The sequence below is a fragment of the Heptranchias perlo genome, chromosome 17 (genome assembly GCF_035084215.1).
Source record: "Heptranchias perlo isolate sHepPer1 chromosome 17, sHepPer1.hap1, whole genome shotgun sequence".
NCBI classification, from domain to species: Eukaryota; Metazoa; Chordata; class Chondrichthyes; order Hexanchiformes; family Hexanchidae; genus Heptranchias; species Heptranchias perlo.
The window spans coordinates 5,976,406-6,003,663 of record NC_090341.1 but is presented as its reverse complement, the minus strand read 5'-3'; the positions used below and the strand labels follow the sequence as shown (position 1 = coordinate 6,003,663).

The window sequence follows — 27,258 nt, the reverse complement described above, 5'->3', positions numbered from 1 at the left end:
TTAACTCCAGATATCAATCTAGTAAATCTACGCTGCACTCCCTCCAAGACCAATATATCCTTCCTAAGGTGCGATGCCCAGAACTGAACACAGTACTCCAGGTGTGTTCTAACCAGGGCTTTGTATAGCTGTAGCATAACATCTACCCCCTTGTATTCTAGTCCTCTAGATATAAAGGCCAGCATTCTTGCATTTATAGAGCATCTTTCAAAACCTCAGGACATCCCAAAGCATTGACCAGGACACCAGAGAGAGCTCCCCTGCCCTTCTTCAAATAGTACCGTGGGATCTTTCTCATACAACTGAGGGGGCAGACGGGGCCTCGGTTTAACATCTCATCCGAAAGGTGGCACCTCCGACAGTGCAGCGCTCCCTCAGCGTCAGCCTGGATTATGTGCCCAAGTCTCTGGAGTGGGGGCTTGAACCCACAACCTTCTGACTCAGAGGTGAGAGTGCTGCCCACTGAGCCAGGGCTGACACCTTGGATAGTGGAACATACAGTGCTCGATACTTGTATCCGATGTGTTCCATCAGGCCAGACCGAAAGATTGAGCAATTAGTTTTTCTGTTGTTCAGTGGTTCTCTTGGCTCATAAATTGTTTAATTTTTTTTTGGAGATTCAGAGGAAAATAAAAATTCGGACCCTAGTTACTTCAAATTATGAGCCCTTACAAGTGTAAACATAGCCCAAATTATAAGAAGGTTGAAAGCAGAACAAGGTTACATCAGACAGCCTCTCAATCCAAGCTTCCCTTTTTAAGGGTTATCGTAATCCTTTGTCATTTCTCTCTGCGCCACACACGCAAATCGTCCATGTCCAAGATACATACAAACGTGATGAGCAGTGAAGACCAGCTGGTCCATCAAGCCTCCCCCGTGCTCCTGCGGCCGGAGCATTGTGACCAGACACTCCCTCCCTCCCCTCCAGCCATGTAACCTCCTGAGAGAGGCAACAAAAACTCCAGGGCCAAAAGGGGGGGGTGGGGGGAGGGGGAAACTCGGGGGGCAGGACAACTCTCGGGAGAAGCAACATCTTCCCCCACTTTGACATTGGGCAGTGACAGTGGTGGGCCTCCGAGCTCAGAACGGGTGATCTCATAGCGAGTGAGGTCATCAGCTATTGCAGCTTCCAAACAATTAAGTCAGTTTTCTACTCGAGAGTAATGAGATCCTAAAGGGACAATTTCTGATGGACTCAGTTCCCTGCTTTGATCTGCTTTCAATCCATGGAGGGTAGGAAACCATTTCCAAATAGCAAAAAAAAACATATTAGTTTTAAAAAGCCAAAATAAACACACCTTTTTGGCAGAGTGCATTATAAACACATTACTGACCAGTGGAAGGGTGTTTGGCCGGGTTCCCAGTGATGATGGGAGCTCTCCTGGGTGTGATTCATGAGGTCAAACTCAGCCTGCACAGAGTGACTCACACTCCCCTCTACGTAAACATGGCCTGCTTCTAACTGGTTCGAAGTTTGTTTAATGAGTCAACAAGCCTTTTGCTCGTAGCGAGAGAGAGCTCACGTTCCCGTGCTGCAGATGGCAGTCGCCGGTCAATTCAGACCTTAGAAGCCCCTGTTTAAGGACAGTCTCCCAAACCCTTGCACTTGTCCATTAACGACACTCCCGCACACCCATCCGAACTCACTCGCTCACTCCCTGGGGGTCACGGTTGAAAAGAATAAGCCCCGGTATTAGGATACACCATTCTACATACAATAGGAACAGGTACGGTAGTTCTGACAAAAGCTATTCGACCTGAAACGTAAACTTTGTTTCTCTCTCCAAGGATGCTGCCTGACCTGCTGAGCATTTCCAGCATCTTCTGGTTTTATTTATGGTGGTGTAGTGTTTACGTTACTGGACTAGCAAACCAGAGAACGTGAGTTCAAATCCCACCATTTTGAATGTCTCCTGATAAACACTAGGCAGTAAAAGGGCATGTGGAGCCTCTCACTGTCGTCAAACATTTGCTGGAAATATATGTCTCTCTTTTTGAAAAAACAAACTTTACAGACTCAGATTAATTTTCCTACTTTTGCCTGATACCAGGACTGGACCATGAGCTACAGTCTGAGAATATGAATTCAGTTTTTAAAAAAAAACTAAATCTGGTACCAGTAAAAGTGACCATGAAGCTGTCGGATTGTCTTTAAAAAAAAAACCCAACCGGGTCCCTAATGTCGCTTTAGGGAACGAAAGCTGCCGTCCTCACCTGGTCTGGGCCTACATGTGACTCCAGTTCCCACACGGTTGACACTTAACTGCCCTCTCAAGTGGCCTGGCAAGCCTCTCAGCTGAGGGGCAACTATTGATGGGCAATCAATGCCGGCCTTGCCAGCAACATCCACATCCTGAGATTACGTTTTTTTTTTACAAAAAGTAGTTCGGAAGGTTGTGGCCCAGGCCTGGTATCAGGCAAAAGTAGGAAAATTAATGAGTCTATGAAGTTTTTTTTTAAAAAAAAAAGACATATTTCCAGCAAATGTTTGAGAACAGTGTGGCTCCCCAGGGGGGAAAGTGTTCTTTCCACTGCCAAATGGTAATCAGGAGACAACCAAGCTGGAAAAACGGCAGCACAATGCAATCTGGCTCACTGCGGCTTAAAGGGTTCCTAATGGGAAACAATCTCAACACATTCAATGCCCAAAACCGCAGATGTGGAGATGCCGGTGATGGACTGGGGTTTACAATTGTAAACAATTTTACAACGCCAAGTTATAGTCCAACAAATTTATTTTAAATTCCACAAGCTTTCGGAGGCTTCCCCCTTCCTCAGGTGAACGGTGTGGAAACCGCAGTGTTGAGGTTGAAATATATAAAGCCTTTGGCAGGTGCAGGTGCAGAAATGCTCACCCAACTATGGAAGCCCTCAAATTGCAGTAGGGGTCGCCAACTCTGGTTGGACGTATTCCTGGAGGTTTCATCACATGACCTCCCGTCTTCAACAGCCCAGTCCAGTCGAACAGCACCTGTTCCTCCCCTTCCAATATTTATATAACTACATTACAAAGATTGTACAGCACAGAAACAGGCCATTCAGCCCAACTGGTCTATGCCGGTGTTTATGCTGCACACGGGCCGCCTCCCTCCCTATTTCATCTCACCCTATCAGCTCCTGAACATTTACCTGACGAAGGAGGAAGCCTCCGAAAGCTTGTGAATTTAAAATAAAATTGCCGGACTATAACTTGGTGTTGTAAAATTGTTTACAATAGTTTTTGCAGCACATTGTTGACCACTTAACCTCCTGGGAAACCTGGAATAGAATCCCAAAATCCGGGGCAATGTGGATCAAATAACAGAATGAGCGACACCAATCTAACCCGCTCCGTTAGAGGCTGGAGGCTTGGTTCCAAACAATTCGGCACCAAGAGGTCCAACTTGAGGAGCCGAGAAACTGATGAGAAATGAACCAGCGTGAGGGCACAAGTCCTTAAGTAACGCTGGAGTGGGAGACCACGTGTGACATTGTCTATCTGTCACACATTTATCATCTGCATGCTCAGCACTACTCACCAACTAGGGTTGCCAACTCTCCAGGATTTGAAGATTAATCTCCTAGACTATGCTGTGAGCAAACCAAGAGACAAATCATCGGGGCCATAAGAGACCACAAGGGATAGGAGCAGGAGTAGGCCATTCGGCCCCGCTCCGCCTTTCAATGAAATCATGGCTGATCTGATTTTTACCTCAACTCCACTTTCCCGCCTTTTCCCCATATCCTTTATCTCCCTTGCTGATCAAAAATTTGTCTAACTCAGCCTTGAATGTATTCAATGACTCAGCCTCCACAGCTTTTTGGGATAAAGAATTCCAAAGATTCACGACTCTCTGGGAGAAGAAATTCCTCCTAATTTCCGTCTTAAACGGGCGACCCCTTATTCTGAGACTGCCCCCTAGTTTTAGATTCCCCCATGAGGGGTAACATCCTCTCAGCATCTACCCTATCGAGTCCCCTCAGAATCTTGTATGTTTCAATAAGATCTCCTCTCATTCTTCTAAACTCCAGTGAGTATAGACCCAACCTGTTCAATCTTTCCTCATAAGACAACCCTTCCATACCCGGAATCAACCTAGTGAACCTTCTCTGAACTGCCTCCAATGCAAGTATGTCCTTCCTTAAATAAGGGCACCAGAACTGTACGCAGTACTCCAGGTGTGGTCTCACCAGCACCTGTACAGTTGTAGCATGACTTCCCTGCTTTTATACTCTGTCCCCCTATAAATAAAGGCCAATATTTTGTTTGCCTTCCGGATTACCTGCTGCACCTGTATGTTGACTTTTTGTGTTTCATGTACGAGGACACCCAGATCCCTCTGTACCGCAGCATTTTGTAGTGTTTCTCCATTCAAATAATATTTTGCTTTTTTATTTTTCCTCCCAAAGTGGATGACTTCACATTTTCCCACATTATATTCCATGTGCCAAATTTTTGCCCATTCGCTTAACCTGTCAATATCCCTTTGCAGACACTTTGTGTCCTCATCGCAATTTTTCATTTTCTTTGAACACTTTTGTTTATTAGTTATACAAGTATGGGAGGTGGGGCGAAAAAAGGCTCTTTGACTGGACGCTGGGAGGTCATGTGACCAAACCGCCAGGAATACGTCCAATCAGAGTTGGCAACCCTACTTTCCACGAATCTATCAAACTCGGTCATGCTCCTACAGTGTGTGAAAGTTACAGATTGAAGGAGAATGTGTTATTATATTGAATTATTAAAGACGGATAAAGAGTAATTAAGAGGCGACAATTTAATAGCCAGGGTTGTGCAAAGTTCATCGACTGTTCGAGCTTCACTCTCGCAGTTTATGGCATAATTTGAAGCCCAGCGTGAAATTATTTTTCATTCCCAAGCAGTCAGAATTTTATTAAGAGAGATTTCCAACCTGACTGAAATCACTCCCAGGTCATCTCGTTGGCCCAGCTCTGTCACTTCGCATCAAGGAGGTGTTCTGGGAGTTTGCCACAAGACATGGAGCAACTGCAGTCTATGCCCATTGCAATTTGAGAAGGTATGAAGACGCTCAAAGAGGTGAGCAAGACATTGAGTGGTGTTGTCCTTGTGTTCAAATCCCTCCATGGCCTCCCCCCTTCCTATCTCCGTAACAACCTCAAGCCCGACAACCCTCCGAGATCTCTGCGTTTCTCCAACTCTGGCCTTTTGTGCATCTCTCATTTCCTTTGCCCCGCCATTGGCGGCCGTACCTTCAACTGTCTAGGCTCTAAGCTCAATAATTCCCTCCCTAAACCTCTCCGCCTCAAGACCTCTCTCTCCTCCTTCAAGACACTCTTTAAAAACCTACCTCTTTGACCAAACTTTGAGCCACCTATCCTAATATATCTCCTAATATGGCTCAGTGTCAATTCTTGTCTGATTACGCTCCTGCGAAGCACCTTGGCACGTTTTACCATGTTAAATGCGCAATATAAATGCAAGTTATTGTTGTTGTGAAGGCGTCACAAGCATGGACCAAGAAGTTAGACTTGTGTTACAAAGGAGCAGGAATCAGTTTGCGCCTGAACATGTTGAAGTGGTATTCTGGCCGTACCCAGCTAGGAACATTTGGAACCTCATCAGAGGTTTTTGGGTAGATTGTCGATCGGCCTTGTTGGTGAAGGCACTACTCAATGTAGAATGGGGAGTCACACAGACCAGGAGAGCTGCAGGTTTCGGTTGAGTAAGCTGATCCCAGCTTCAATTGGGACACCACAATTGGCCCACTCCGGCCTAGCACGAGCAAAAAAAAAAAACATTCCTCATCGCGACCCAGCAATCCCCGGTGAAGCAGAAAGTGCACGGAGGTGGGAGATGGGCGAGGACGAGATAGAGCTGAGCTGGATTCGAAGGCCCTTCAATCAGAACACTCACTACCTAGGCTCCAACAAGCAACAATGGCTTCTTGGGAGGAGGTGCCAGGAAATGTAACCCTCAACTAATGAGGAGAGAAAGGAGAAGGGGAAAAGAGTTTGGAGGGATCAAAAATAATGCCAATCGTAAAATCCAAGCTTCTAAGTTGACGTGCGACAGAAACTGCTTCACGTTAACAACAAATATCAAGAAAAACTGGTTTGCGATAACCAAGGTCTTCTTGACCTTTTTGCCCATGAGTCGGCCATTTTGAATCTGAACCTTGCATTTTGATCACACGGCAGGAAGGAAAAGTTTCAACAAGAAACACGGGGTCTCCTCTCCTGAAACAAAGGGACCCGTTTTACTGGGAAAACACTTCACATTTCACCCAGGGTTTTATATCATAAATGTTATTTTTCTATTGCAAATAAATTTTGCCCCTCAAAGTCGCTGCTGAAATTCCATTCCAGGCAGTAGACATGTTCTAATCTCATTAAGATGAACTCAACGATAAGGAGAGCTCTTACACTGGAGGTCACTGCAGCTATGGTGCCCCGAACAGCTGTAATCTATCCCCAGCCTGTTATTTTAATACATCATACTCTGCTCCTTATCGAAAATAGTGTCTGCTGTTGCATCAAGATAAATATACTACACATGCAAGTAGGCATTTTGTGATTGAAGACAATGGTTTTGTAGGACACAGAAAGATTCTAACTGAGCTCCCTTAGTAGGGGAATAAGATTACATTGTGCCAGCTTGGCTCAGTTGGTAGCACTCAAGCCTGTCAAAGCATCGCGGGTTCAAGTCCCACTCAACGACTTGAGCACATAATCCAAAGCTGACGCTTCAGTGCAGTGCTGAGGGAGCGCTGCACTGTCGGAGGTGCTGTCTTTCCGACGAAATGTTGAAGTGAGGTCTTGTCTGGCAGCTCAGGTGGATGTTGAAGATCCCGCGGCATTCATCAAAGATGAACGGCTTGCTCTTCTGCTGTCTTGGCCAACATTCCTCCCTCAACCAACACAACAACAACTTCCATTCATATAGCGGCTTTAATGGAGTATAATGTCCCAAATTGCTTCACAGAAGGAAACATCTGTGGCTCAGTGGGTCGCACTCTCACCTCTGAGTCAGAAGGTTGTGGGTTCAAGTCCCACTCCAGAGACTTGAGCACAAAATCTAGACTGACGCTTCAGTACAGTACGGAGGGACTACACTTCAAAACTGCCGCACCGTCTGAGGTGCCATCTATCGGATGAGATGTTAAACCGATCCCTCTATTCAAAGAAGAGCAGGGGAGTTCACCCCGGTGTCCTGGGGCCAATATTTATCCTTCAACCAACATCACCAAAAACAGATTATCTGGCCATCATCACATTGCTGTTTGTGGGATCTTGCTGTGCGCAAATTGGCTGCCGCGTTTCCTACATTACAACAGTGACCACACTTCAAAAAGTACTTCATTGGCTGTGAAGGGGACATCCTGAGGTGGTGAAAGGTGCTATATAAATGCAAATTCATTTTTCTTTTATCTGGACTCACAATCCAAGAACAGCCACTTGAGGAGGGGGTGAGGGTGGGGGAATGAGATGCACCAATCGGCTCCTGTACCGCAGCAAGAGGGACGAAATTTTAAAAAAAGTTAAAATTGGAAGTTCAATCGGGTGATGCAGAACGATGAATCAATATTTAATTATGTATTTACCATCTAATAAAAATAGATCTTGGGAGCAGTGCAATTATGATAGTGAACGTCAACAGAGGACAATAATGTGTTAATCCAGAGCTCTGAACCAAAGCTGCATTACTGAGATTTTTGATCTGCAGAAAAGGATAAACCAGCTGATCCACACAGGACATGAACTCCACAAGATCCTTTGGAAAAGACCCGTCGACAGTGATAAAAGCAACTTCTGACAACTGTGCTGATCTGAGGTATTATCTGCACATGGGCCTATAGTTCACAGCAGGCTAAACCCGGGATTAGTGTTCACCCACTCAATTCCCCCCGGTTGCTGTTTTCTGTCACTATATATATATGCTTGGGTAGGCAAAAATGTCCATTCATCTTAAGGCACCCCTATCTGTAATGATTCGCACCAAGTCCCATTCAACCATCACCCCTGTGATCACATCCAGTCCGGCAACGCCACGATTTTAAAATTCTCATCCTTGTTTTCGAATCCCTCCATGGCCTCGCCCCTCCCAATCTCTGTAACCTCCTCCAGCTCTATAACCCTCCGAGATCTCTGCGCTCCTCCAATTCTGGCCTCTTTCGCATCCATGATTTTCATCGCTCCACCATTGGTGGCCGTGCCTTCAGCTGCCTAGGCCATTAAGCTCTGGAATTCCCTCCCTAAACCTCTCCGCCTCTCTCTCCTCCTTTAAGACGCTCCTTAAAACCTACCACTTCAACCAAGACTTTTGGTCACCTGCCCTAATATCCCGTGGCTCGGTGTCAATTTTTGTATGATTACGCTCCTAAGAAGCGCCTTGGGATATTTTACTATGTTAAAGGCGCTATATAAATGCATTAATTGTTATTGATTCTGGTTCCAATCCAAGCCCTCTCCTACTGCTAACCTCTCTTTCTACATCACCTCCTTATTCATCTCTATTTCATCAATATTCCTAGTCACTACTCTGAACTATCGTCTACTAACCTGCACACACACTGCCCCTGTTATCGCATTGCCTCTTATTCCAACACATTTCCCAGGGACCTCCAAAGCTCTGGATGTCCTTATTTGCCTCAGTTTTCCTGTCCTCCTACAATGGACAGGCCTTGAAAACTCAACCTTGGTGTCACCTGATCACAGCTTCCTGATTTAATTTGTCTCCTATCCTACTGTTTCCCATCATGATGGAGACTCGGGTTATGACTTCGACCCTGCACTCTGCTTTCTCAGTCAAAAAATAAAACTAGTTCTGCGGATTAATCTGAAACAGATCTAGCTGGTCTTCCAAGTCATTGAGCGCCTGACGAACCTCCACTTCTAACACATCTGGCTCACATCTCGGACATTGCCGGTTCCAAGGGATGCCATCAGAACGCTGAAGCATTTTATACTTTTGATACTTATTTCATAGAAGACTAAAAGGATGGACTTAAAACCCTCGGTTACTTGGTAAAGAACACAGAACTGTCAGCTTGACCAAAAATCAGAATGCATTTAGGAAGGGTTCGGAGAGGGTGCAGGTACTAGAATGGTACCAGGGATGAGGAAACTTCAGTTACATGGAGAGACTGGAGACTGGAGAGATTGTTCTCCTTACAGCTGAGAAGGTTAAGGGGAGATTTAATAGAGGTGTTCAAAACCATGAGGGGCTTTGATAGAGTAAATAAGGAGAAACTATTTCCACTGGCAGGAGGGTCGATAACCAAAGGACACAGATTTAAGATAATTGGCAGAGAGAAGATGAGAGAAACAATTTATACGCAATGAGTTGCAATGATCTGGAATGCACTGCCTGAAAGGGCGGTGGAAGCAGATTCAATAATAACCTTCGAAAGGGAATTGGATAAATACTTGAAGGGGAAAAATTTTTCAGAGCAATGGGGAAAGAGCAGGGGGAAGTGAGACTAATTGGATAGTGCTTTCAAAGAGCCGGCACAGGCACGATGGGCCGAATGGCCTCCTTCTGTGCTGTATGATTCTATGATGGTCTTTGCTTATTGTCCAGGATGCTGGGAGAGGGAAACATGCGTGTTTAGCAAGACCAAATGTACGACTGTACCTGAAGTAACTGATTAGAAGGAACAATGCTGAGTCGGAGAGGCGAGGCAAGCCCGGGATTGCAAACTGATAAGAGATTCGTTGATGTTTAAAACACCCGGTGAACAGTGAGATAATCACACAGCAGACTTTGGAAAGAAAACCCATGGAAAAGAACAGTCCATCCCACAAGGGTTCTCAGGACGTCGACATCGGGACAAGACGGCGTGGGAAAGGTATCCGCGCTTTCTCCCCAACTCCATCGGTTCTGCGTCTTGAGTTGTACTCGCTGGAAAGAATGGTTGTGCGAGAAACGACTGCTTTCTTTCTGGGTAAAAAGAACATCCTGTGTTTACGTAAATAAATTCTTTTTAAAAAATGAGAGCGCCTCGCTCAACTCTTAGCCTTTTGTATTGTGAGCAAGAGAGACAAGTAATCCAACACCACCCAGTGTGTTTATTTAACACTGGGACATGGTTACACTGACTTGACTTCAGATGTGGTGATTGTATCATAAACAGGAATGTGCTGTTGCGACAGCTTGGCTCGGCACCAAGGCAGGACGGAGATCATATGGTCTCTACGAGTCCTTGCAATATGGACCTCGCGAGTTATCATAGTCAATGCCTATCGGAGAACTGACTGGATGCAGAGCAGGAAAAGAACGTTATGAAGATCTGACTGGTAACACGGAAGATTGGGTTGCCACTGTCAGATGATACATCAACAACTTGCATTTATATAGCGCCTTTAACGTAATAAAACATCCCAATGCGCTTCACAAAAGCGATTATCAAACAAAAGCTGACACCAAACTGCATAGGGAGATATTAGGACAGGTGAAAGAGGTAGGTTTTAAGGAGCGTCTTAAAGGTGGGGGGGGGGGGAAAGAGAGAGAGAAAGAGAGAGATGGAGAGAGAGAGAGATGGAGAGAGAGAGAGATGGAGAGGTTTAGGGAGGGGATTCCAGAGTTTGGGGCAGCTGAAGGCACGGCCACCAATGTTGGAGGCGAAGGGAATTGGGGATGCGCAAGAGGCCAGAATTGGAGGAACGCAGAGATCGCGGACGGTTGTAGGGCTGGAAGAAGGTTACAGAGATAGGGAGGGGGCGAGGCCATGGAGGGATGTGAAGGTCCGGTGTAGGGGAATTTCTGGATACCTATTAACCATAGTCTTTTATTACCATGGTGAGTGGGGTGGGGAGGAATAGAAAGAGGAGGAGAAACAATAATAGAGGGTCCAAGCTACGTGGGTACAGACATTGCTTTAAGGAACTACTAATCATTTCCATCTCAGCCCTACAAATGGCCCAGAGGGCATTTTTAACTGTAAACACAGGGCCTGCTGATAAAAGTGAGCTCAGCTCCACGACAACTCCAAACTGGTCCACACCCTCCACCGCAGGGCAGCAACATTTTGTTTTCGCCATATTTCTCCTCTTCTAGAACTGTAGAAGTTTACGTAGGAACAGCAATGGGCCATTCAGCCCCATCGAGCCTGTTCTGCCATTTAATTAAATTGCTGCTGTTGATCTGCACCTCAACTCCATTTTCCCACCTTTGACCCATATCTCTTGATACCCTCACCTAACGAAAATCCATCGATCTCAGTCTTGAAAGCTCCAATTCACCCCCAGCGTCCACAGCCTTTTGGGGGGGGAGAGAGTTCCAGATTTCCACTACCCCTTTGTGTGAGAAAAGTGCTTCCTAATTTCACTCCTTTACAGCACAGAAGGCGGCCATTCGCCCCATCGTATCTGTGCCACCTCTTCACTGGAGCGATCCAAGACTAATCCCACTGTCCCTTTCTCTTCCCATCGACCTCCTCTCCTGAAGGCATATGAAATATCCTGGGGTGCAGTTCCATAGGTGGCATCAGCACTTGCCCAAATGACCAACAACAACAACTTGCATTTATATAGCGTCTTTAACGTAGTAAAACGTCCCAAGGCGCCTCACAGGAGCGATTTTCAAACAAAATTTGACACCGAGCCACATAAGGAGATATTAGGACAGGTGACCAAAGAGGTAGGCTCTAAGGAGCGTCTTAAAGGAGGAGAGGGAGGTGGAGAGGCGGAGAGGTTTAGGGAGGGCATTCCAGAGTTCAGGGCCGAGGCAGATGAAGGCACGGCCGCCAATGGTGGAGCGATTAAAATCGGGGATGCTCAAGAGGCCAGAATTAGAGGAACTCAAGAGATCTCGGAGGGCTGTAGGGCTGGAGGAGGGGCGAGGCCATGGAGGGCTTTGAAAACAAGGATGAGAATTTTTAAAAATCGAGGCAATGCCGGACTGGGAGCCAGTGTAGGTCAGCGAGCACAGGGGGCGATGGGTGAACGGGACTTGGTGCGAGTTAGGAGACGGGCAGCAGAGACCAGCCTTTTTGTGCGGTCCAGACAGTGACTAGTCAAACAGGTTATTTTTCTCTGGAAGGCATCACAGCTGAGCTCGATCCTCATCCCAACGCACGCACAATTTCCAGGAGTCACCGGGTAGCGATCAGGAGCGGGAATCCGAGTTCAGTTGGCCGAGGGCAACCACAGTGCCCTCTGCTACCCGACTGGCAGCGGTGAGCTAAGGCATCCAGAGAGCTGGGTTACAACCTGGGACCTTCCGATCTGCGTGGCATGGTGCAGTGCGACACCCTCTAATATAATGATTCAATTTTTGCTGGTCTTGCAAGGATAGTCCTCTCCCCACTCTGTGAAGAGACAGCTGCCGTCCTCTGTGCTATGTCAATCCCGAGGGGATGCCCAAACTATCATCCAGTTACTCTTCCCAAGTTCTCGGCCAGCGAATACCGTAAACAGGATTAATCCGCTATGCGCCGAAAGACCTCGTGAGCAGGGGCGGCCGTCAGCTGTGGCCCACACGCTGCCCCGAGAGAGCGAGACGAACTTCAGGAAAACGGGAAGGCACAATTGCAGGATTTACGCAGTCCATTTAGATAAAGGAGGCAGCAGCGGGGACTGAAGATGAAAACGAACATGCTTTCAAAAGCGACGTAGGATCTAAATGGTTTCGATCACGCAGCTCACCTGTCAGTCTCCAGTGTGCAACAAGGATCCTCGCAGAGTGTAATTAAACGATCCTGCCAAGAGCCTGCTCTAGTCTCCAAGAAGTCTCTGCTACGAATTTTCGACTTCCTCAAAGTTGCAGTGGGCCAATCTTCTGAGTGCTTCACGGTACGATACAAGTCTACATTTCACCACGAGTGGGCAACACTCTCGCCTCTGAGCCGGACGGTCGCGGGTTCAAGCCCCACTCCAGAGGCTTGAGAACAAAATCCAGGCTGACACTCCCAATGCCAGTACTGAGGGAGTGCTGCACTGTCAGAGGTGCCATCTTTCGGATGAGATGTTAAACTGAGGCCCCGTCTGCCCTCTCGGGTGGACGTAAAAGATCCCAAGGCACTATTTCGAAGAACAGCAGGGGAGTTCTCCCCGGTGTCCAGGGCCAATATTAACCAACTTCACTAGAAACAGATTAGCTGGTCCTTATCACATTTGCTGTCGTGGGATCTTGCTGTGCGTGAATTGGCTGCTGTGTTTCCTACATTACAACAGTGACTACACTTCAAAAAGTACTTCATTGGCTGGCAAGCACTTTGGGACGACCTGAGGTCACAAAAGGCGCCATATAAATATAAGTCCTTTCTTTCTTTCTTTGACCAGGCAGCACTGACACCTGACCCTTGTGACCTGAAACAGAAAGTGTTCCACTCCCAGAGTAAGATTTCATGAGCAAAAAAAACTCACGGAAAGTTTATTTTCCCTCTGAATTGTAAAAATGGATGAATTATCTATGAGCGACACTTGATGCTGCTTAAATTTGGCAAGACAACAGCGAAACGAGCACAACACACATGGTGCTGATACCACACTGGGCGGCATGTTTTACCCATGGATTGTGTAGTAGACGTCAGAACTCGAGATGGCCTGAGTAAATCGCTTGCAAAACACTGCACTGTTCATTCAGACGCCCTTTAAAACCAGCCCGTTACATGTTCGACTGGCACAAGTCCTACACAACTGCTCACAGTGCCCAGCCATCACAGTAGGAATCTGGGCTCTGTGCCAGCTTTGTTGCCTCTCGATTGTTTACTCCATTCCTCAAAAACTTAGCAGTACTGGTGCGCGGCTAGAATCTACGCAGAGACATCACACTGGCACAAGTGCCCTCCTGGATTGCCCATCGGGATGTGAGACTCCGAGCTGCGGTTCCAGCTGGTCAGTATTGCCCTTGATGAGGGTAGCTGGACTGGTTTGATCCTGGAGTCGCATACCAAGGATTGCCCACGTGGGGTGTGAATTCCTTTGGCCGCTGCATGTAGCGATACTATAAACACGTTCCTTTCAGGACCGGTTGTGAACATTTCATGAACGCATCTCTACCTATACATAGCAACCAGCTTGAGTATTCAATCTTATTTTTGCGTGGCGAGAGATAGGTGATGATCAGAGCCCAGATTCTTATCAACCCGGACGACTTGTGACTCTCCGCACCAGCTGCAGATGCCCAAGAGCTCACCTGACATCCCCATTGATCAGGGAGTGACCTTTTTACCTCTCTGAGCCTGGTTCAGAAAGGTGGGATGGAGGTCCCACGTTAAACGTGTTTGGGCGGACTCAACCCAACCCCTAGTGAGCAACAGCTCACAGCACAAAACTGGTGTCCGCACTCGGGGAGATTGGTGGGTTACACTAGGGGCAGATTCACTCACCTTTGGCAGTGCTCTTGCTGACCTGGAAGCACTTGACTCCAACAACGGATGAGATCCCTCACCTTACAACAGAACTCGAGATGGCCTGAGTAAATCACTTGCAAAACACTGCACTGTTCATTCAGACGCCCTTCAAATCCAGCCCGCTCACTCAGTTCCCACTCCCTACCAGGCAATCCCACTGACATAAAGGATGGTGAACCTACAGTATGATTCCTCAAACCTCCTCCCCCTCAGTTCGGCCTAGCCTGAGCTGAGCCCTGGACAGCTTGTTAATCTATGCTGAAAGGAAGAAGACGGGAGCATGGGTAGGTACACGAGTATTGTCCTTTTATGAGAGCCGGAGATAGGAGCCTGGTCTTCACAAAGACAGGTGGTTTTTTTTTTGATATGTAAAACTTGAATGAGACAAGGACAATTTCAGGCTTCTCTTTTTGCCGATTGAATTTTTTTTGCTCATTCATATTCATGTCAGGAAGTGCAGTTTAAATGTTAAAGTCAAGTGAAGAATCAGAGTAAGGCTTCCTCTGCCCTGCCCTAGTATAACATTTCTCCATTTACTACCCTAGCCACGCTGTGGAATTAAGTTTCTTTCATGAATTAAAAAGAAAAGAAAAACTTGCATTTCTATCGCACATTTCATGACCTCAGGATGTCCCAAAGTGCTTTACAACCAATGAGGTACTTTTTGAAGTATAGTCACTGTTGTAATGTAGGAAATCCAGCAGCCAATTTGCGCACAGCAAGATCCCACAAACAGCAATGTGATAATGACCAGATAATCTGTTTTAATGATGTCGGCTGAGGGATAAATGTTGACCAGGGCACCGGGGAGAACTCCCCTGCTCTTCTTCGAAATAGTGGCCAATACGTCCACCTGAGGGGGCAGACGGGGCCTCGGTTTAATGCCTCATCCGAAAGACGGCACCTCCGATAGTGCGGTGCTCCCTCAGTACTGTACTGGGAGTGTCAGCCTGGATAATGGGCTCAAGTCTCTGGAGTGGGGCTCGAACCCACGACCTTCTGACTCAGAGGCGACAGACTGCTTCTTGCTGAGCCACGGCTTTGCACTTGCCCAATAGGAGGTAGACAGAGACTGGCTAACTCATTTCACATCGGACCTTTGACTGGTCTGTCACGCAGGAGATGTTGACCCCGCCGGTCTGCGCTGGATTTGTACCCCGGCCCCCCCCCGCTGTCTCACCCACGCTCCACATAGTCCTTCAGAACCCTTTCATCTCTCCCTGGTCACCGACTAACAAGAGTCACGTCTGACCTGCGGGCACTGCAGGGACCCTCTGTCGCATGCATTTCGTGAAGTAACAATGAACTCTCAGTCACAAATTCAACAACAAATATGAATATGGCTGCTTTTTAAACTCAGCAGCTTCGCAAAAATTGCAGTTCAGGCTAATGAGGAGCAGTTCAGACAGTTTGCAATCCTCAATAAAATGACTGTGAAGCTCCATCGACCATGGGCTGCATTGTTAGTTGGAAAAAAAATGGACACACATACTTTCTAAGGCGCTATTGAAAGAGTAGCAGTGCATCGTTGTGAAAGTGGTTGATCAGCAGTCTATATTGAACAGAGATTGACTCAAAGCAACCCTTCCTCACCCCTCCCCCACATAGACAATGTCAACCAGTGCCACACTGAGTGTGGGCCACACTAGGAACCCAATCATTAACCCTGGATATCTTGATAAGACGTAAATTGATGCATTCCTCAGCTAACCCATTGTTCCTGCAAACACTGCGCCATTGTAGGTCCAACTCACTGTAAATTCTTATTCAGAATTGCATAAAAAAGGCAAACCAAGCTCTGGGGTTCATTTCTAGAGGGATGGAATTGAAAAGCAGAGAAGTTATGTTAAACTTGTATAGAGCCTTGGTTAGACCACACTTGGAGCACTGTGCACAGTTCTGGTCTCCATATTATAGAAAGGATATCGAGGCATTGGAGAAGGTGCAAAAAAGATTCACAAGGATGATACCAGGACTGAGAGGATATACTTATCAGGAGGGGCTGAACAGACTGAGGCTCTTTTCTCCAGAAAAGAGAAGGCTGTGGGGTGACCTGATCGAGGTCTTTAAGATTATGAAAGGGTTTGATAGGGTAGACGTTGAGAAAATGTTTCCACATGTGGGGGAGACTAGAACTCAGGGCCATAAATATAAGATAGTCACTAATAAATCCAATAGGGAATTCAGGAGAAACTTCTTCACCCAGAGATTGGTTAGAATGTGGAACTCGCTACCACAAGGAGTAGTTGAGATGAATAGCATAGATGCGTTTAAGGAGAAGCTAGATAAACACATGAGGGAGAAAGGAATAGAAGGGTATGCTGAGAGGGTTAGATGAAGTAGGGAGGGAGGAAGTTCGTGTGCAGCATAAACACCGGCATAGACCAGTTGGGCTGAATGGCCTGTTTCTGCTCTGTAAATTCAATGCAATTTGTTTTTGCCTAGTAAATTGTAGATGTCCTGCACACTCCAGGATTCTGTGGCACAGACCCTCAGGCCTGCTTCACCTGACTACGTTTTACGCTTTCACCCGAACAGCCGCCAGCCTTCTGCGTGAGTACGTCTGCAGTTTCAGAATCAAACCTTCAGATCTCGGAATCAAACCTTACAACCGCAAACTCCCAGCCCTCCCCTCCCAGGTGCGCAGTGGGTGAATGGGCCGCTCGTTGTGGTACTGAGTCCTACAAAACGGGAGGGCTTCAGGGCTGACCCTCCGGCTCTGCTTAATGATCTCAGCGCTGCACCTAATTGCTATCCAGTGAGTCCTGCTAGAAGGTGACAGTGAGTGAAAAACAGAGAGAGAGAGATAGACAGACAGAGTGAGACAGACAGAGACAGAGGCAGAGAGACAGACAGAGACAGAGGCAGAGAGTCAGACAGCGAGAGAGAGAGAAAAAGGAGAAAGCGCGCAAGTCAGGTGGGGTGGGTTGACCTCTGTTGTGCTGCCCCATATGGTCAAATAGTCTGACAACCGGCTAAGCTTTCAAATGAAGACTGCCAATTGGACAGGGTACCAGAGGGCTCGTGGCACCCAATGACTAATACCCAAGCAAGCACAAGGAGAAAAGAGGTGAAAATTGAATATGAATGGGTTGCAGGAATAAATTTTTGCCTTTTAATCTGAGGTGAATCGGTATTCAAGGTGAGGAATTAGAATCAGCATCAAACACCCCAGGTCAAAAATAGAACTGATTAAAGCAGCACACAGTGACCTCAATACAACTTTAACCACCAATCTTTGAAGAGACATCGCAACTGCACCAGTGAAAACATTTCTGTCAATACACCTGCAATCACTGTGGATTCTGAGTCAGATCACCAACTTGACGCCAATTCACACGGAATGACCAAGAGTTTTGTACTGTCGACCGATCTTTGTCATTGCTGATCAGCTCAATGAGCAGTGCGACTCTTCAAACAGGAGAGCACATGAAGCCCGCAATCCGAATCGCATTGGGTCATTCGGGCAACACGCAAACACCGCTCGAAACACTTTGCATTCAAGTTAGCGGCAGTTTTCTGCTCGGCAAGAGATGGCACTGCCTGCCAAATCAGGCTTCTTGCTCTGCATTGATTCTCCCTCTCTCTCCCCACGTGTTCTCCCTATCCCTCTGCGCGTTCTCGCTCTCTCTCCCTCTCCCCCCACGCGCTCTCCACCTCTCTCCCTCGCTCTCTCCCTCTATCCCCCTCGCCTCGCGCGCTCTCGCTCTCTCCCTCTCCCCCCACGCGCTCTCCACCTCGCTCTCCCCTCTCTCTCTCGCGCTCTCCCCCTCTCTCCCCGCGCTCTCTCGCTCTCCCTCGCTCTCCCCCTCTCTCCCCGCGCTCTCTCGCTCTCCCCCTCTCTCCCCGCGCTCTCTCGCTCTCCCCCTCTCTCCCCGCGCTCTCTCGCTCTCCCCCTCGCTCTCCCCCTCTCTCTCTCGCTCTCCCCCTCTCTCCCCGCGCTCTCTCGCTCTCCCCCTCTCTCCCCGCGCTCTCTCGCTCTCCCCCTCTCTCCCCGCGCTCTCTCGCTCTCCCCCTCTCTGCCCGTGCTCTCTCGCTCTCCCCCCCTCTCCCCGCGCTCTCTCGCTCTCCCCCTCTCTCCCCGCGCTCTCTCGCTCTCCCCCTCTCTCTCTCGCTCTCCCCCTCTCTCTCTCGCTCTCCCCCTCTCTCCCCGCGCTCTCTCGCTCTCCCCCCTCTCCCTCGCTCTCCCCCTCTCTCCCCCCCTCTTTCTCGCTCTCCCCCTCTCACCCGCGCTCCCCCTCTCTCCCCGCGCTCTCTCGCTCTCCCCCTCTCTCCCCGTGCTCTCTCGCTCTCCCCCTCTCTCCCCGCGCTCTCTCGCTCTCCCCCCCTCTCCCCGCGCTCTCTCGCTCTCCCCCTCTCTCCCCGCGCTCTCTCGCTCTCCCCGCGCTCTCTCGCTCTCCCCCTCTCTCCCCGCGCTTTCTCGCTCTCCCCGCGCTCTCTCGCTCTCCCCCTCTCTCCCCACGCTCTCTCGTTCTCCCCCTCTCTCCCCGCGCTCTCTCGCTCTCCCCCTCTCTCCCCGCGCTCTCTCGTTCTCCCCCTCTCTCCCCGCGCTCTCTCGTTCTCCCCCTCTCTCCCCGCGCTCTCTCGTTCTCCCCCTCTCTCCCCGCGCTCTCTCGTTCTCCCCCTCTCTCCCCGCGCTCTCTCGTTCTCCCCCTCTCTCCCCGCGCACTCTCGTTCTCCCCCTCTCTCCCCGCGCTCTCTCGCTCTCCCCCTCTCTCCCCGCGCTTTCTCGCTCTCCCCCTCTCTCCCCGCGCTTTCTCGCTCTCCCCCTCTCTCTCGCTCTCTCCCCCTCTCCCCCTCTCTCTCGCTCTCTCCCCCTCTCTCTCTCCGCGCTCTCTCGCTCTCTCCCCGCGCTCTCTCGCTCTCTCCCCGCGCTCTCTCGCTCTCTCCCCGCGCTCTCTCGTTCTCCCCCTCTCTCCCCGCGCTCTCTCGTTCTCCCCCTCTCTCTCTCGTTCTCCCCCTCTCTTCCCGCGCTCTCTCGTTCTCCCCCTCTCTCCCCGCGCTCTCTCCCCGCGCTCTCTCGTTCTCCCCCTCTCTCCCCGCGCTCTCTCGTTCTCCCCCTCTCTCCCCGTGCTCTCTCGTTCTCCCCCTCTCTCCCCGCGCTCTCTCGCTCTCCCCCTCTCTCCCCGCGCTCTCTCGCTCTCTCCCCGCGCTCTCTCGCTCTCTCCCCGCGCTCTCTCGCTCTCTCCCCGCGCTCTCTCCCCGCGCTCTCTCGCTCTCCCCCTCTCTCCCCGCGCTCTCTCGCTCTCCCCCTCTCTCCCCGCGCTCCCCCTCTTTCCCCGCGCTCCCCCTCTCTCCCCGCGCTCTCTCGCTCTCCCTCTCTCTCCCCCTCTCCCCCCGCGCTCTCTCGCTCTCCCTGCGCTCTCTCGCTCTCCCCCTCTCTCCCCGCGCTCTCTCGCTCTCCGCGCTCTCCCCCTCGCTCTCGCGGTCTCTCCCCGCGCGCTCTCTCTCCCCCCGCGCTCTCTCGCTCTCCCCCCGCGCTCTCTCGCTCTCCCCCTCTCTCGCTCTCTCCCCGTGCTCTCTCGCTCTCCCCTTCTCCCCGCGTGCTCTCGCTCCCTCCCACTCCCCGTGTTCTCGATCCCTCTCTCTCTCCCCCCACCCCGTGTTCTTTCTCTCTCTCTCTGCCTCCCCGCGTTCTCTGTGTTCTGGTGTAATCTTAAACTGACTCACTGCAGCTCGCCCAAAAATGGTGTCTGCTAAAAACTGCTGAAAATCAGGAGAGAAACAAAATGGAAGCACATACGTAGGGGAGTGGGACTAATCGGATAGCTCTTTCAAAGAGCCAACACAGGCACAATGGGCGAATGGCCTCCTTCTGTGCTGTAACATACTTTAAAAAAAATTCGTTAATGGGATCTGGGCGTCGCTGGCATCTTACTATATACGGGTAATAAGAGGTTACAGTGTCACTGGCTGGCTGAGAATGGATGATGCCATGGTCATATGGATGCCTCATGGAGTTGGGGAATATAAAGGACCACCTTAAGTAGGGATGGAGTCACAACAAAGGAGCAGACAGCTTGAACATTGGTGGTCACCATCTCACCAAAGGATTGGGGTGTAATTTCCTTCCTAAGTGCCTACTGATAAATACTTGAAGGGGAAAAATATGCAGGGCAATGGGGGAAAGAGCAGGCTGGTGGGGAATGGAATGGGGTTCGGCCATAACTGGAGTAATGTGTCCCGTTCTGGGCACCGCACTTTAGGAAAGATCTGAAGGCCTTAGAGAAGGTGCAGAAGAGATTTACAAAAACAATTCCAGGGATGAGAGACTTTAGTTACGTGGATAGACCGGAGAAGCTGGGGTTGGAACAAACACAGTTACGTGGAGATTTGATAGAGGTATTCAAAATCATGAATGGTCTAGACAGAGAAGATAGAGAGACACTGTTCCCATTGGCAGAAGGGTCAAGAACCAGAGGACATAGATTTAAGGTGATTGGCAAAAGAACCAAAGGTGACATGAGGAAAAACCTTTTTACACAGCGAGTGGTTAGGATCTGGAATGCACTGCCCGAGGGGGTGGTGGAGGCAGATTCAATCATGGCCTTCAAAAGGGAACTGGATAAGTACTTGAAAAGAAAAATTTGCAGGGCTAGGGGGAAAGGGCGGGGGAGTGGGACTAGCTGGATCGAGCCGGCACGGACTCGATGGGCCAAATAGCCTCCTTCCATGCTGTAACCTTTCTATGATTTTATGGGAATAATTGGATAGCTCTTCCAAAGAGCCGGCACAGGCAAGATGGGCCGAATGGCCTCCTTCTGTGTTGTACGATTCTACTGCCTCGTTACGGTGAGCAACTAGTTGCACTTGATTATTTAAGGCTGCTGATTGCTGCCGCATTGGTTTGCCTCCTCGAATCAAGTCTACACTGGGTGGAAACCCAACACACACACACACACACACAGTACCGAGCTCAGAGCGGGCAGGGCTGCCCAGCCGATTTACTTACCGAGGTATTTTGGCACTGCACGCTGGTGCTGTTGAAGCGCAGAGCCGGCACGCGATGCATGGTCCCCTGGATGTCGAAGATGCACTCGTAGCTACGTTGTCCTGACTGCGGCTGAGGCAGGTTCTTGGCGGCGAGCGTGATCGGTTTGACCACCCCCACCGGGATGAAGATCTCCGTGGAGGGCAGAATCTGCGGGCAGTCCTGCAAAGAGAACAGAAGACCTCCGTGAATCACAGGCCCCTCCGTTTCATCACTCTGCAGCCCCCCTTCTCAGCAGCCATTGCTCCGTTACTTCCTTAGTCATTCTGAAATGATGTCCTGTGTCTAAGGGACTGCTGAAACCGCCCTGATCCACCCTGGAATTCTAGTCTCCACCAACTCAATGCTCCCCAACAAATAGGCGTCAGCCATGACTCAGTGGGTAGCACTCTCGTCTGAGTCAGAAGGTCGTAGGTTCAAGTCCCACTCGAGACTTCAGCACAAAATCTCGGCCGACACTCCCAGTGCAGTACCGAGGGAGTGCTGTATTGTCGGGGGTGCCGTCTTTCAGATGAGACATTAAACCGAGGCCCCGTCTGCCCTCTCAGGTGGATGTAAAAGATCCCACGGCACTAATTCGAAAGAGAGCAGGGGGAGTTCTCCCTGGTGTCCTGGTCAGTATTTATCCGTCAACCAGCATCACTACAACAGATTATCCGGTCATTACCACATTACTGTTTGTGGGAGCTTACTGTGCGTAAATTGGCTGCTGCTACTTGGACGATGTGTCAGAGGTTGACTGAACTAGCACGACTCGGCATCTTCAGAAAAGAGTATAGTGAGAGAGAGAGAGAGAGATAAAGAAAGACAGAGAGAGAGAGATAAAAAGAGATGGAGACAGAGAAAAAACACACACTCAACCAAATCCATTTTATGATTGTGAATACTTCAATTAAGTTCACCTCAAAAATCACAAGACAACACATGATTTTAAACCTCATTAAAAATCTCCCAAAAAACCTTTGTCCATTCGGTAATTTTATAAAATTTTAATTTTTCATATGATATCCTGTAAGGTGGGGGGGGCGGTGGGGGGAGCATTAGAGAGGCTACCTCACTGACTCATTTCCATAGCGGGCTTTTAAAAAAATTAAATCACACCAATTACAGACTCTCAGAGGGAAGTCAGTCTTGCTCCCCGATCACAGACATAACTTGAAATTCATAAATGAATCTTTACATCATCGCTGTTTCAGAAAAGTTCCTCAAATCGCCGAGAGAGGTGATGGATATGCTCCATTCAGCACCTTCCCGGTCTCCTGCAGATTATTTGGTGGATTAGTCTCAGAAAGTTGCGTTGTTTGCTGGGTGAGGTGAGGGGCAGTCACCGTATCGGTCGATCCGCCTGAAACCTTGCCAGTGACACCCACGTCCCAGAGAATGAATTTTAAAAGAAGATATCGTCAACTCGCTGCCGCTTTTCCCCCTGCTAATCCTTTCACCCACTGTCACAAGTGGAATCAATGGGTCCTGTCAGCAAGGAACCCCCCCACCCCGTGGAAAGGTGCGTTACCCCAGTGCTGGAACAAGCTGCTCTGTATTCCTCCACCCCCACCCCCCCCCCACCACCACCGAGTTCAGCTGACAGGAGAAGCCTTTGCCTTCGTGCGTTTAAAAACGTGCAGAGTGCCACAAGACTCTGTCTCCTGACCAGGCAGGGCCTCCCCAGCTGTGTATCCCCAAGATGAAAGACTTTAGCAAAACGCAACCCCCGCCCCCCCCCCCGAGAAGCTGCCAGAAAGCAGAAGTGCCACTTTAAACTGCAAAGGAGAAAGAAGAAAGGCCCCAGATATAGGGGCCTCAGAGTGAACATACCCGGAGTTCCATTCTATCAACACCTGCTCACAGGAATGGCAAACAACTCCTAGACAGTCAAACAATTGCGTGTCAGAAATTTAACTGGAATCTCCTGAGGAAGTTGAATGAGCACAGGTGAAAGTTCCATCGATAATATCCTGTTTAATTTCTCCCGGTCCTCTAGGTAATGCTGCAGGATATTAAGTTTGTGACGTTTGATCAAACTAATAAAACAGGTGATTGTCCCTTCAGTCTGATCTGAATTTGGAACTAGATACAAAGAGTAAAATCACCTTTACCAAAATAGATATACTTTCCTTTAATATAGTCTCACACCCCTGGGTGATTCACTAGGCGGGCAGTCCAGCTTATGATTTCCTCTGTGGTTTATGTCCTTAAAACCTACCTCTTTGACCAAGCTTTTGCTCACCTGTCCTAATACTTCCTTATGTGGCTCGGTGTCAAATTTTTGTCTGATAACGCTCCTGTAAAGGCCCTTGGGGTGTTTTACGACATTAAAGGCGCTGTATAAATGCAAGTTGCTGTATCGTCTGGCAGCGCCAACCTAGTCTTCCACATTACCCATCAGACTTTCATAACCTGTCCCTCTCCCTCCTTTAGGACGCTTAAAACCTACCTCTTCGACCAAGCTTTTGGTCACCTGTCCGAATATCTCTTTGTGCCTTATTACGCTTCTGTGAAGCGCCTTGGGACGTTTTACTATGTTAAAAACTCTATGTAAACTCAAGTTGTTGTTGCTTGGGAACGGCAGTAAGGAGATACACACACACACGCACACACACACACACACACACACACAGCTGGAGTTTAGGGCCCGTTTAATAAGTCTGGTTCAAACTCTTTGACTGGTGCAGTACACTCTCAGGGGAAAGACCCTTGTATTCTGCCAGAGATTAAATTTAATTCACATCTGCACATTACATCACTGATTATTATTATTTTTTTTTAAATGCTCATCCAAGTGAAGGGATGTTGAGTGATAAAGTGGAACACATCCCATTTCAGACACCGAACGTGAAAGATATATCCAATTAGCGCCGTGGGACCATTAAAGTCCACCTGGACCACTGGAGTCGGCTTTTGCATGCAATTCCATAGACACAGTCATATCCAGACAGAAAGAGGCCATTCGGCCCATTATTCCTCTGCCTGCACTAGAGCAATCCACTCTGAGCCCATTTCCCTGCTCTTTCCCCATAACCTCTAATATTCTTCTACAACCGTTTATCCAATTGCCCCTTGCAGCTTGCGACTGATTTCTCTTGAGCAGCAAGTTGTGACAAACAAATCCTACCTCCCAGCCCTTTACGTGAAAAAATTCCTCTTGGCCCCGTCCCTCCTGCCTTTATGTTAATTTTGGGAAGTTGGGGAAGTTTTTAGTGATGCACAGCATCAACGTTAAATGCTCAAAACCAGACGGTGACAATAGGGTGCAATTTAAGAACTATTTTCTTGGTTTTTGGAATGGGAGGAGGGGGGTAGAGAAGCAAGACCACATAATTGGCAGCACCCAGAGGGTTAATGAAGCAGCCGCCACCATCTGGGAATCCCATTAATGTCGGGCTGAGGGGATCGTAGAACTGTGGGAAAGTTGTCCGGTCTTGTTATCTGTCCCACCGTACTGTGAACTCCATGGAAGCATCCCAAAAAAGCAATAAACAGGAAGCACCTGCATTCTCCCAACTCCATCCCTCCATTCCTCTTAAAGGGACAGAGTCTTTATCATTTTCGAACGCGCATTAAAAAAAAACAGGCACACAGAGGGGTGCGATCACCATCATTCCATGACCACAAGGGCAGATGTCTGACACTGTGATCAAATCATAGATTATCACATAAACAGGCCATTTGGCCCATCGTGCTGACGCTAACACTTTGCTCCACATTAACCAACCGCATTCTCCTGCTCGCCAAGACGTCAACCCTTGGCCCAGTGGGTAGCATTCTCGTCTGAGTCAGAAGGTCATGGGTTCAAGTCCCACTCCAGAGACTTGAGCACATAATCTAGGCTGACCCTCTCAGTGCAGTACTGAGGGAGTGCTGCACTGTCAGAAGTGTCGTCTTTTGGATGAGAGGTTAAACTGAGGCCCTGTCTGCCCTCTTAGGTGGATGTGAAAGATCCCATGGCACTATTTCGAAGAATTCTCCTTGGTGTCCTGGCCAATATTTATCCCTCAAGCAACATCACTAAAACAGATTATCTGGTCATTATCCCGTTGCTGTTTGAGGGATCTTGCTGTGTGCAAATTGGCTGCCATGTTTCCTACATTACGACTGTGACTACTCTTCAAAAGTATATCAGTGGTTGTAAAGCGCTTTGGGACGTCCTGAGGGCGTTATATTAATTCAAGTTCTTTCTTTTTTTTTTGAGTAACCTTCAAAGCAGCTCAGCTGGATCCTGACCCAAAAACAATAGATGACATCGCCCAGTCTCCACAAGTGTCACCCAAATTAATTGACCCTCCCTCCTATCAGTTAACTCACGATGGCTTCAACTGCACAAAGGCTTCTCCCCCCAAGTGAGGCAGCCAGGACTGGCAATGCCAGGGGTCACTTGTCTATTGGTGGTCTCAGAAACGGTTAAACATGAATTTTTGAACAGATGGAATAATTGATCAAATATTTGAAATCTAAAGGAATATTAACACCGCACTGAGGGACAGTCTATAAATTGTCATATTCTTCACAGCAGAAAAAATGAATAAGGGACGGAGGAAGAAAACTGAACTATTTCATCAAAAAAGAGATGCACGTGAGAGGAGAGGGTCCATAAAATCAGAGGCAACTACCCCGAACAATTAAAAAAAACACTTTACTGGATAAAATGAGGTCACCCATTTGCGTTCGATTTAGACGCGAGATTCACTGAAACACTCACGTCAAATAAATATACCTCAGCCTACAGGCTGCAAACTCAGCCTGGGGCTGACTTACAATTGGACAAAGGCAGGGACATGTTGACAGAAGGGAGGCAGGCCTTGGGCTCTGCTGAAAGGTGTTTTCTCGTTGAAAACAGGGCGCTTTTCGTGACCGTCAAGCCAGCCTCTGTACAGCACCGAAGGGTTAACTCAAAGACTTCATCACTGGCCCAGGGCCCAGAAATGGCTAGCAGGGAGGTGCTGAAGGAGCTGCTGGTAATAAGGGCCTGTGTTTAAGTTAGGCCTCATTCCCCATCTGCTCCCACACACTCCTTCAAACATTGTTTTGATTTGTTATCTGTAGCTCGCCGGGCACCATGCCAGTGCGATGGTTGTTGCACATTCTTACACTTATTTAGGGTGTGCATCTCCTTCGCAACAGCACAGGTGCAGCATTCCACATGCCGCCTTCCCTTCCTGTCACATCTCACTTCACATACAGTTAGAGATACAAGAACGGAGAATTTTTACTCTTGGCGGACGGAACAAGTTGGTAAATATTCTGTCCAGTGGTAGGGTCGCCAACTCTGGTCGGACGCGTTCCTGGAGGTTTCGCCTCCGTCAGCCCCAACCGGTCAAACACCCTTTTCTCCCCTGTCTCCAATATTTTCATAACAAATAAACAAAAGTTTGCAAAGAAAATGGAAAAAAAAACACAATTTTTTTAAAAAATGCCCCCGGTGATTTTACTCCGTGGGTTTTTGCTTACAGCAGGGTCCTGGAGATCAATCTTGAATTCCTGGACAATCCTGGAGGGTTGGCAACCCCTACCCCAGGGACGTGGGCGTCGCTGGAAAGGCCGGCATTTATTTCCCTTTCATCGTTGCCGTCAGAAGGTAGTGGTGGTGGGCCTTGTTCTTGAACCGCTGGTAGCAGTTTGATACAACCGAGCGGTTTGCTGGGCCCACTTGACAGGGCAGTTAAGAGTCAACCACAAGTGAGTCGCGCAGTCCCAGGAAGGTCGCAGGTTCCACCTTCAGTCTGCGCTAACTTAAGCTCATCGTAAGCATGGCTCCCGTTTCTGATTGCATGGGCATAGGGGTTGGGCGAGAGCTCGATTGGACTCAACTAAAATGCCCCCTGTAGTCGAATTGCCTGCTGATACTCGCCGTCTAAGCTTGCAAGTCAGGAAGAGTCACTTGGGCAAGGTCGTCATGGGACAGTAACCCAGCATCAGGGCCATCAGGAGAACATTAAATTGGTGTGGGGGGAGCAA

General features: G+C 48.8%; 1 protein-coding gene across 3 annotated transcripts in view; it reads right to left on the bottom strand.

Moving 5' to 3' along the window:
* LOC137334008 (plexin-A1-like) overlaps positions 1-27,258 on the bottom strand; it is a 438,331-nt gene that overhangs the window by 145,983 nt on the left and 265,090 nt on the right. For all 3 annotated transcript variants that reach the window (XM_067998409.1, XM_067998406.1, XM_067998407.1), the window contains exon 10: positions 21,268-21,468. In XM_067998409.1, coding sequence (XP_067854510.1) covers positions 21,268-21,468 — 201 coding nt within the window. The remainder of the gene's footprint in view (positions 1-21,267; positions 21,469-27,258) is intronic.